The sequence below is a fragment of the Bufo gargarizans genome, unplaced genomic scaffold (genome assembly GCF_014858855.1).
Source record: "Bufo gargarizans isolate SCDJY-AF-19 unplaced genomic scaffold, ASM1485885v1 original_scaffold_1083_pilon, whole genome shotgun sequence".
In the NCBI taxonomy this organism is placed as follows: domain Eukaryota; kingdom Metazoa; phylum Chordata; class Amphibia; order Anura; family Bufonidae; genus Bufo; species Bufo gargarizans.
Genome location: NW_025334229.1, coordinates 336,015 through 347,397, shown reverse-complemented (window position 1 = coordinate 347,397; position 11,383 = coordinate 336,015). Strand labels below are relative to the sequence as shown.

At 46.6% G+C, this 11,383-nt stretch overlaps 1 protein-coding gene across 1 annotated transcript; it reads right to left on the bottom strand.

Moving 5' to 3' along the window:
* Positions 1–557: 557 nt before the first annotated feature.
* Positions 558–8,074, bottom strand: LOC122922960 (protein kinase C alpha type-like; the record flags this gene model as incomplete). Its single annotated transcript, XM_044273742.1, has 2 exons — positions 7,792–8,074; positions 558–667 (listed from the first exon to the last, which is right to left on the bottom strand). Coding segments are annotated over exons 1-2 (292 nt in total), but the record flags the coding sequence as incomplete, so codon positions are not given.
* Positions 8,075–11,383: the final 3,309 nt, after the last annotated feature.

Below are 11,383 nucleotides of genomic sequence, written 5' to 3'. Positions count from 1 at the left end.
TAGAAGCTGGATAAAGCAGGGTCTCCAACATGTTACATTGCCTCATTATATCCAATCGTTCTTCAAGGCTGCTTCATTCCAAAAACAGCGCCCCCCTCTGCAGCTGGTATTGCAGCTCGTCCCTGACAGGAATAGAGAGGAGCTGCAATACCACATATGGCCTGCCGGCAGGTGTGGCACTGTTTTTAGAAGAAAGCGACCATTATTTTCAATGCACAGCCCCTTTAGGGTTCATGGTGTCACCCAACACCCACATTCTCTCCTCCATTCCTGGAGCAAAGCAGAGTCCCCAAAATCCTGCTAGTCCTGAACCTCAAAACTTCCTCACCCCAAACACGTCAGCATCAGGAAGGCTGTGTCCATGACTTCAGCACGTGTCCTACAGGGGACAGGCCGAGCCGTGGCTCATGTGTGACACTAAAGTCTGCTCCACCTGCAGTCTGATGTAGTCCACTATGATAAGTGTATTATGTGACGCCTCCTCGCGCTGTCCTGATCACAGGAGGATCAGAGGGGGGAGAGATCAGAAGCAATGGGGGAGCGGGCGATACAACTACCAGAGATCAGCGGCGGCAGCACAACCGCCTCACACCACTGCAGCAGCAACAGGGTTACAAGTGTGAACATCGTCTTACCTTGACACTGGAATCCCTGCTTCCCGAAGCCCCTGAAACGAGAGGAGAGAAGATAATAGTAACGGGCAGCAGGGGGACACCCCAATATCTCACCCACATGTGACCCACAAATATCTGCAGGATCCAGACACCAAGAGTGCAGACAAGGGTGAACCCCAATACCAGCATCTGAGGACCCCAACTGTCAGCGCGTCATTATCCTGCACCCCCAGTGTCAGCGCGTCATTATCCTGCACCCCCAGTGTCAGCGCGTCATTATCCTGCACCCCCAGTGCCAGCGTCATTATCCTGCACCCCCAGTGCCAGCGTCATTATCCTGCACCCCCAGCGTCATTATCCTGCACCCCCAGCGTCATTATCCTGCACCCCCAGCGTCATTATCCTGCACCCCCAGCGTCATTATCCTGCACCCCCAGCGTCATTATCCTGCACCCCCAGCGTCATTATCCTGCACCCCCAGCGTCATTATCCTGCACCCCCAGCGTCATTATCCTGCACCCCCAGCGTCATTATCCTGCACCCCCAGCGTCATTATCCTGCACCCCCAGCGTCAGCGTCATTATCCTGCACAGGACAGGTGGCAGGCGGGGACGGATACATTGCTGTATATGTTCAGGGTGCCACCACAAGGATACCTCACGTGCCTCCTGCATTCGGCCACTTCCAGATTCTTAGATCCTTCAGCCTATAGGTGTGGCTGTTCTCGTCAGACGTGTGGACACAGAACTCGCAGGGTTAATGAAGCAAGTGACAAAGGCGGCTCCGGGAGGTGCGAGGTTTGTTAATACCTCAGGCCAAATAGCAGGACCTGGACATCACTGCCCCACTATAGCTGGTCTCAGCCGGTGGAGGTCGCAGTGTACCGCAACAGTCTGACAGGTGGCATGTACCGTGCACCACGTGTCTGCATGTGTACAGGATGACACGTGTCACTAGCATCATGTATGCACCTGTAGCACGTGGAATGAGGTACATAGGGGTATACAGCGTAGATGGGTGTATAGGTGACGTATGGAGTATAGGCCCAGGTGACGTATGGAGTATAGGCCCAGGTGACGTATGGAGTATAGGCCCAGGTGACGTATGGAGTATAGGCCCAGGTGACGTATGGAGTATAGGCCCAGGTGACGTATGGAGTATAGGCCCAGGTGACGTATGGAGTATAGGCCCAGGTGACGTATGGAGTATAGGCCCAGGTGACGTATGGAGTATAGGCCCAGGTGACGTATGGAGTATAGGCCCAGGTGACGTATGGAGTATAGGCCCAGGTGACGTATGGAGTATAGGCCCAGGTGACGTATGGAGTATAGGCCCAGGTGACGTATGGAGTATAGGCCCAGGTGACGTATGGAGTATAGGCCCAGGTGACGTATGGAGTATAGGCCCAGGTGACGTATGGAGTATAGGCCCAGGTGACGTATGGAGTATAGGCCCAGGTGACGTATGGAGTATAGGCCCAGGTGACGTATGGAGTATAGGCCCAGGTGACGTATGGAGTATAGGCCCAGGTGACGTATGGAGTATAGACCCAGGTGACGTATGGAGTATAGACCCAGGTGACGTATGGAGTATAGACCCAGGTGACGTATGGAGTATAGGCCCAGGTGACGTATGGAGTATAGGCCCAGGTGACGTATGGAGTATATAAATATATACATACACAGGTGAGGGGTGATGTATAAAGTATATATACAGGCGACTGTTGACATATATAGTATATAGGTGACAGGTGATGTGCATACTTTATATATATGCACAGTGTACATAGGTGGCAGGTTATATAGTATAAAGGGGTGTACAGTATATAAATGACAGTATATAGTAGTGTATATAGGGTGTGCATAGTATATAGAGGGGTACAGTGTATACGGGTGATATTGTATATAGGGGAGTGCAGTGTATATAGGTGACAGGTTATACAGTATATATATATATGTATATGTGTGTGTGTACAGTGTATATAGGGGACAAGTCATATAGTATATAGTGGTGTATATGGGTGACAGGTAATATAGTATATAGGGGTGTACAGTGTATATAGGTGACATGTTATATAGTATATAGGTGTGTGCAGTATATAGGTGACAGATGATACAGTGTAAAGGTGTGTAAAGTGTATACAGGATATATAGTATATACGGGTGTACAGTGTATATAGGCGACAGATGACAGTATATGGGGGTGTACAGTGTATATAGGTGACAGTATATAGAGGTGTGCAGTGTATATAGAGGTGTACAGTGTATATAGGTGACAGGTGACACAGTATATATAGGTGACACAGTATATAGGGGTGTGCAGTGTATATAGGTGACAGGTGATAAAGTATATAGGGGTGTGCAGTGTATATAGGGGTGTGCAGTGTATATAGGGGTGTGCAGTGTATATAGGTGACAGGTGACAGTATATAGGGGTGTGCAGTGTATATAGGTGACAGGTGACAGTATATAGAGGTGTACAGTGTATATAGGTGACAGGTGACAGTATATAGAGGTGTACAGTGTATATAGGTGACAGGTGATACAGTATATCGGGGTGTGCAGTATATATAGAGGTGTACAGTGTATATAGGTGACAGGTGATACAGTATATGGAGGTGTGCAGTGTATATAGAGGTGTACAGTGTATATAGAGGTGTACAGTGTATATAGGCGACAGGTGATACAGTATAAAGAGGTGTACGGTGTATATAGGTGACAGTATATCGGGGTGTGCAGTGTATATATAGGTGTACAGTGTATATAGGTGACAGGTGATACAGTATATCGGGGTGTGCAGTGTATATAGGGGTGTGCAGTGTATATAGGTGACAGGTGATACAGTATATAGAGGTGTGCAGTGTATATAGAGGTGTGCAGTGTATATAGGTGACAGGTGATACAGTATATCGGGGTGTGCAGTGTATAAAGAGGTGTGCAGTGTATATAGGTGACAGGTGATACAGTATATCGGGGTGTACCGTGTATATAGGTGACAGGTGACAGTATATCGGGGTGTACCGTGTATATAGGTGACAGGTGACACAGTATATAGAGGTGTGCAGTGTATATAGAGGTGTGCAGTGTATATAGGTGACAGGTGATACAGTATATCGGGGTGTGCAGTGTATATAGAGGTGTGCAGTGTATATAGGTGACAGGTGATACAGTATATCGGGGTGTGCAGTGTATATAGAGGTGTACAGTGTATATAGGTGACAGGTGATACAGTATATAGGGGTGTGCAGTGTATATAAGTGACAGGTGATACAGTATATAGGGGTGTGCAGTGTATATAGGTGACACAGTATATAGAGGTGTACAGTGTATATAGGTGACAGGTGATACAGTATATCGGGGTGTGCAGTGTATATAGGTGACAGGTGATACAGTATATAGGGGTGTGCAGTATATATAGAGGTGTACAGTGTATATAGGTGATACAGTATATCGGGGTGTGTAGTGTATATAGGTGACAGGTGATACAGTATATCGGGGTGTGCAGTGTATATAGGGGTGTGCAGTGTATATAGGTGACAGGTGATACAGTATATAGAGGTGTGCAGTGTATATAGGTGACAGGTGATACAGTATATAGGGGTGTGCAGTATATATAGAGGTGTACAGTGTATATAGGTGACAGGTGACAGTATATAGGTGTGCAGTGTATATAGGTGACAGGTGATACAGTATATAGGGGTGTACAGTGTATACAGGTGACAGGTGATACAGTATATAGAGGTGTGCAGTGTATATAGAGGTGTGCAGTGTATATAGGTGACAGATGACACAGTATATAGAGGTGTGCAGTGTATATCGGGGGTACAGTGTATATAGGTGACAGTATATCGGGGTGTACAGTGTATGTAGGGGTGTGCAGTGTATATAGGTGACACAGTATATCGGGGTGTACAGTGTATATAGAGGTGTGCAGTGTATATCGGGGGTACAGTGTATATAGGTGACAGGTGATACAGTATATCGGGGTGTACAGTGTATATAGGGGTGTACAGTGTATATAGGTGACAGTATATCGGGGTGTGCAGTGTATATAGGTGACAGGTGACAGTATATAGAGGTGTGCAGTGTATATAGAGGTGTGCAGTGTATATAGGTGACAGGTGACACAGTATATAGAGGTGTGCAGTGTATATAGAGGTGTGCAGTGTATATAGGTGACAGGTGACAGTATATAGAGGTGTACAGTGTATATAGGTGACAGGTGATACAGTATATCGGGGTGTGCAGTGCATATAGAGGTGTGCAGTGTATATAGGTGACAGTATATAGAGGTGTGCAGTGTATATAGAGGTGTGCAGTGTATATAGGTGACAGGTGACACAGTATATAGAGGTGTGCAGTGTATATAGAGGTGTGCAGTGTATATAGGTGACAGGTGATACAGTATATAGAGGTGTGCAGTGTATATAGAGGTGTGCAGTGTATATAGGTGACAGGTGACACAGTATATAGGGGTGTGCAGTGTATATAGAGGTGTGCAGTGTATATAGGTGACAGTATATAGAGGTGTACAGTGTATATAGGTGACAGGTGACAGTATATCGGGGTGTGCAGTGTATATAGGTGACACAGTATATAGAGGTGTGCAGTGTATATAGAGGTGTGCAGTGTATATAGGTGACAGGTGACACAGTATATAGAGGTGTGCAGTGTATATAGAGGTGTGCAGTGTATATAGGTGACAGGTGACACAGTATATAGGGGTGTGCAGTGTATATAGAGGTGTGCAGTGTATATAGGTGACAGGTGACACAGTATATAGAGGTGTACAGTGTATATAGGTGACAGGTGACACAGTATATAGAGGTGTGCAGTGTATATAGGGGTGTACAGTGTATATAGGTGACAGTATATCGGGGTGTGCAGTGTATATAGGTGACAGGTGACAGTATATAGAGGTGTGCAGTGTATATAGAGGTGTGCAGTGTATAGAGGTGTGCAGTGTATATAGGTGACAGGTGACAGTATATAGAGGTGTACAGTGTATATAGAGGTGTGCAGTGTATAGAGGTGTGCAGTGTATATAGGTGACAGGTGACAGTATATAGAGGTGTACAGTGTATATAGGTGACAGGTGACACAGTATATAGAGGTGTGCAGTGTATATAGAGGTGTGCAGTGTATATAGGTGACAGGTGACACAGTATATAGAGGTGTGCAGTGTATATAGGTGACAGGTGACACAGTATATAGGGGTGTGCAGTGTATATAGAGGTGTGCAGTGTATATAGGTGACACAGTATATAGAGGTGTGCAGTGTATATAGAGGTGTGTAGTGTATATAGGTGACAGGTGACACAGTATATAGGGGTGTGCAGTGTATATAGAGGTGTGCAGTGTATATAGGTGACAGGTGACACAGTATATAGAGGTGTGCAGTGTATATAGGTGACAGGTGACACAGTATATAGAGGTGTACAGTGTATATAGGTGACAGGTGACAGTATATCGGGGTGTACAGTGTATATAGGTGACAGGTGACATTATATAGAGGTGTACAGTGTATATAGGTGACAGGTGACACAGTATATAGAGGTGTGCAGTGTATATAGGTGACAGGTGACATTATATAGAGGTGTACAGTGTATATAGGTGACAGGTGACAGTATATAGAGTTGTGCAGTGTATATAGAGGTGTGCAGTGTATATAGGTGACAGGTGACAGTATATAGAGGTGTGCAGTGTATATAGGTGACAGGTGATACAGTATATAGAGGTGTGCAGTGTATATAGAGGTGTGCAGTGTATATAGGTGACAGGTGACACAGTATATAGAGGTGTGCAGTGTATATAGAGGTGTGCAGTGTATATAGGTGACAGTATATAGAGGTGTGCAGTGTATATAGGTGACAGGTGATACAGTATATAGAGGTGTGCAGTGTATATAGAGGTGTGCAGTGTATATAGGTGACAGGTGACACAGTATATAGAGGTGTGCAGTGTATATAGAGGTGTGCAGTGTATATAGGTGACAGGTGACACAGTATATAGAGGTGTGCAGTGTATATAGGTGACAGGTGACACAGTATATAGAGGTGTGCAGTGTATATAGGTGACAGGTGACACAGTATATAGAGGTGTGCAGTGTATATAGGTGACAGGTGAAACAGTATATAGAGGTGTGCAGTGTATATAGGTGACAGGTGACACAGTATATAGAGGTGTACAGTGTATATAGGTGACAGGTGACACAGTATATAGAGGTGTGCAGTGTATATAGGTGACAGGTGACATTATATAGAGGTGTACAGTGTATATAGGTGACAGGTGACACAGTATATAGAGGTGTGCAGTGTATATAGGTGACAGGTGACATTATATAGAGGTGTACAGTGTATATAGGTGACAGGTGACACAGTATATAGAGGTGTGCAGTGTATATAGGTGACAGGTGACAGTATATCGGGGTGTACCGTGTATATAGGTGACAGGTGACACAGTATATAGAGGTGTGCAGTGTATATAGAGGTGTGCAGTGTATATAGGTGACAGGTGATACAGTATATAGAGGTGTGCAGTGTATATAGAGGTGTGCAGTGTATATAGGTGACAGGTGACACAGTATATAGAGGTGTACAGTGTATATAGGTGACAGGTGACAGTATATAGAGTTGTGCAGTGTATATAGAGGTGTGCAGTGTATATAGGTGACAGGTGATACAGTATATAGAGGTGTGCAGTGTATATAGAGGTGTGCAGTGTATATAGGTGACAGGTGACACAGTATATAGAGGTGTGCAGTGTATATAGGTGACAGGTGACACAGTATATAGAGGTGTGCAGTGTATATAGAGGTGTGCAGTGTATATAGGTGACAGGTGACACAGTATATAGAGGTGTGCAGTGTATATAGGTGACAGGTGACATTATATAGAGGTGTACAGTGTATATAGGTGACAGGTGACAGTATATCGGGGTGTACAGTGTATATAGGTGACAGGTGACACAGTATATAGAGGTGTGCAGTGTATATAGGTGACAGGTGACACAGTATATAGAGGTGTACAGTGTATATAGGTGACAGGTGACAGTATATCGGGGTGTACAGTGTATATAGGTGACAGGTGACACAGTATATAGAGGTGTGCAGTGTATATAGAGGTGTACAGTATATATAGGTGACAGGTGACACAGTATATCGGGTGGGGGTCGCTCACCAGATGAAGTCGGTGCAGTGGGAGCAGAATGTCGGCTGCTTGAAGAATCGCGCGGTGAATTTGTGGTTCTTCACCTCATGGACGTTCTTCTGCCGCAGGGCGCCTTTCCGGGCGAAGCGATTGGCGACGTCTATTGAACCAGTGGAGGAAATGGAGTCCTGCAGCGGGAAGACGTCCGCCATGTCCGGGGGAGAGCGCGCTGCGAGCAGAGACCGAGCTGCCTGAGAAGCCGCTGCTGCCGGGAGCGTCTCCCTCCTGCGCTCACTGACAGCGCCGGGCGCCGCCTCCGCCCCGTCCCGCCTGACGTCAGCCGGAGGCCGGGCCTGCACAGCGCCGAGCGGCGCGCCCTCTGCCGGCAGCACAGCGCACTGCACCGAGAGACAGGGGGCCCCCTGCAGGGGGATGTCCGTTACTACCACTCAGTGTAATGTAACCGGAGAGTGAGGCGAGGTGGACGCCTGCAGGTGATCGCTGGTACTGCCGCTCACTGTCCTATCTCTATCACCATGGAGGAGGAAGAGGGGGCCCCCTGCAGGCGATATGCAGGTACTGCCGCTCTGAGCCTGTACAGGAAAGTGAGGGGCCCCTGGCTGTGGGGCCAGCTCTGCAGCAGCTCCTCACTGAGACGGCAAGAAGATAAATGAATACGTTCAGGCTCCAGGTAAACAAAGACGAAAAACCCGAGATAGAGGGGGTTAAACAGACCTCACCTTCTGAGCCACATCCCTTAGGAGGCACATTGCACCTCGCGCCTCATTATTACACCGGCTCCGGTATAACACACATATGAATGGCGATAAATGCCGGACAGGAGGGAAATCCACAAAGTGGAGATCAATTAGCGAGAAACCCTCCGGAGCCTCCGACTACTGACAACATTAGAGAAAACCGCAAAACCAGGGGGTGGGGCTGTGACAACCTCTCAGACAGCTATACAGGCTGGTTGTCATTAACCCTTTCTTCTCCTTCGCCTCGCTGACCGTCCGGACATTTGGTTAATATTTCATTTGAACTTTCTGATAAAAGTGAATTTAGTTCAGACGTCGGATCGTCAGCTCTTGGGAACATGTCGCGGGTCCTGCTCCTGTACGCCGCGATCTGTGTCGCAGGTTACTGGACTGCGGGAAAAGGTGCGTCATTAGCATCACCCCGACCGCCCACCTGACCACCCACAACCAAGTGACACAGAGTCTACATACATCACAAAGGGGCTCTGGGGCCCCAAAGGGGAGGGGGCCCCTGTATGATACTGACAGGATCCATAGAGTCTACAGATTACAATGGAAAAACACAGAACCGAGCGGCGCGTACACATGACTGACGTATCTAATCCTATTCTGTGTGATACTGTCTGCAGAGCTGTGTATCTAATCCTATCCTGTGTGATACTGTCTGCTGAGCTGTGTATCTAATCCTGTCCTGTGTGATACTGTCTGCTGAGCTGTGTATCTAATCCTATCCTGTGTGATACTGTCTGCTGACCTGTGTATCTAATCCTGTACTATGTGATACTGTCTGCTGAGCTGTGTATCTAATCCTCTCCTGTGTGATACTGTCTGCTGTGCTGTGTATCTAATCCTATCCTGTGTGATACTGTCTGCTGAGCTGTGTATCTAATCCTATCCTGTGTGATACTGTCTGCAGAGCTGTGTATCTAATCCTATCCTGTGTGATACTGTCTGCTGGGCTGTGTATCTAATCCTATCCTGTGTGATACTGTCTGCTGAGCTGTGTATCTAATCCTATCCCGTGTGATACTGTCTGCTGAGCTATGTATCTAATCCTATCCTGTGTGATACTGTCTGCTGAGCTGTGTATCTAATCCTATCCTGTGTGACACTGTCTGCTGAGCTGTGTATCTAATCCTGTCCTGTGTGACACTGTCTGCTGAGCTGTGTATCTAATCCTCTCCTGTGTGATACTGTCTGCTGGGCTGTGTATCTAATCCTATCCTGTGTGATACTGTCTGCAGAGCTGTGTATCTAATCCTATCCTGTGTGATACAGTCTGCTGAGCTGTGTATCTAATCCTATCCTGTGTGATACTGCCTGCTGAGCTGTGTATCTAATCCTATTCTGTGTGATACTGTCTGCTGAGCTGTGTATCTAATCCTATCCTGTGTGATACTGTCTGCTGAGCTGTGTATCTAATCCTGTCCTGTGTGATACTGTCTGCTGAGCTGTGTATCTAATCCTATCCTGTGTGATACTGTCTGCAGAGCTGTGTATCTAATCCTATCCTGTGTGATACTGCCTGCTGAGCGGTGTATCTAATCCTATCCTGTGTGATACTGTCTGCTGAGCTGTGTATCTAATCCTATCCTGTGTGATACAGTCTGCTGAGCTGTGTATCTAATCCTATCCTGTGTGATACTGTCTGCAGAGCTGTGTATCTAATCCTATCCTGTGTGATACTGCCTGCTGAGCTGTGTATCTAATCCTATTCTGTGTGATACTGTCTGCTGAGCTGTGTATCTAATCCTATCCTGTGTGATACTGTCTGCTGAGCTGTGTATCTAATCCTGTCCTGTGTGATACTGTCTGCTGAGCTGTGTATCTAATCCTATCCTGTGTGATACTGTCTGCAGAGCTGTGTATCTAATCCTATCCTGTGTGATACTGCCTGCTGAGCGGTGTATCTAATCCTATCCTGTGTGATACTGTCTGCTGAGCTGTGTATCTAATCCTATCCTGTGTGATACAGTCTGCTGAGCTGTGTATCTAATCCTCTCCTGTGTGATACAGTCTGCTGAGCTGTGTATCTAATCCTATCCTGTGTGATACTGTCTGCTGAGCTGTGTATCTAATCCTGTCCTGTGTGATACAGTCTGCTGAGCTGTGTATCTAATCCTCTCCTGTGTGATACTGTCTGCAGAGCTGTGTATCTAATCCTATCCTGTGTGATACTGCCTGCTGAGCTGTGTATCTAATCCTGTCCTGTGTGATACTGTCTGCAGAGCTGTGTATCTAATCCTATCCTGTGTGATACTGTCTGCTGAGCTGTGTATCTAATCCTATCCTGTGTGATACTGTCTGCTGTGCTGTGTATCTAATCCTATCCTGTGTGATACAGTCTGCTGAGCTGTGTATCTAATCCTATCCTGTGTGATACTGTCTGCAGAGCTGTGTATCTAATCCTATCCTGTGTGATACTGCCTGCTGAGCGGTGTATCTAATCCTATCCTGTGTGATACTGTCTGCTGAGCTGTGTATCTAATCCTATCCTGTGTGATACAGTCTGCTGAGCTGTGTATCTAATCCTATCCTGTGTGATACTGTCTGCAGAGCTGTGTATCTAATCCTATCCTGTGTGATACTGCCTGCTGAGCGGTGTATCTAATCCTATCCTGTGTGATACTGTCTGCTGAGCTGTGTATCTAATCCTATCCTGTGTGATACTGTCTGCTGAGCTGTGTATCTAATCCTATCCTGTGTGATACTGTCCGCTGAGCTGTGTATCTAATCCTATCCTGTGTGATACTGTCTGCTGAGCTCTGTATCTAATCCTATCCTGTGTGATACTGTCTGCTGAGCTGTGTATCTAATCCTATCCTGTGTGATACAGTCTGCTGAGCTGTGTATCTAATCCTATC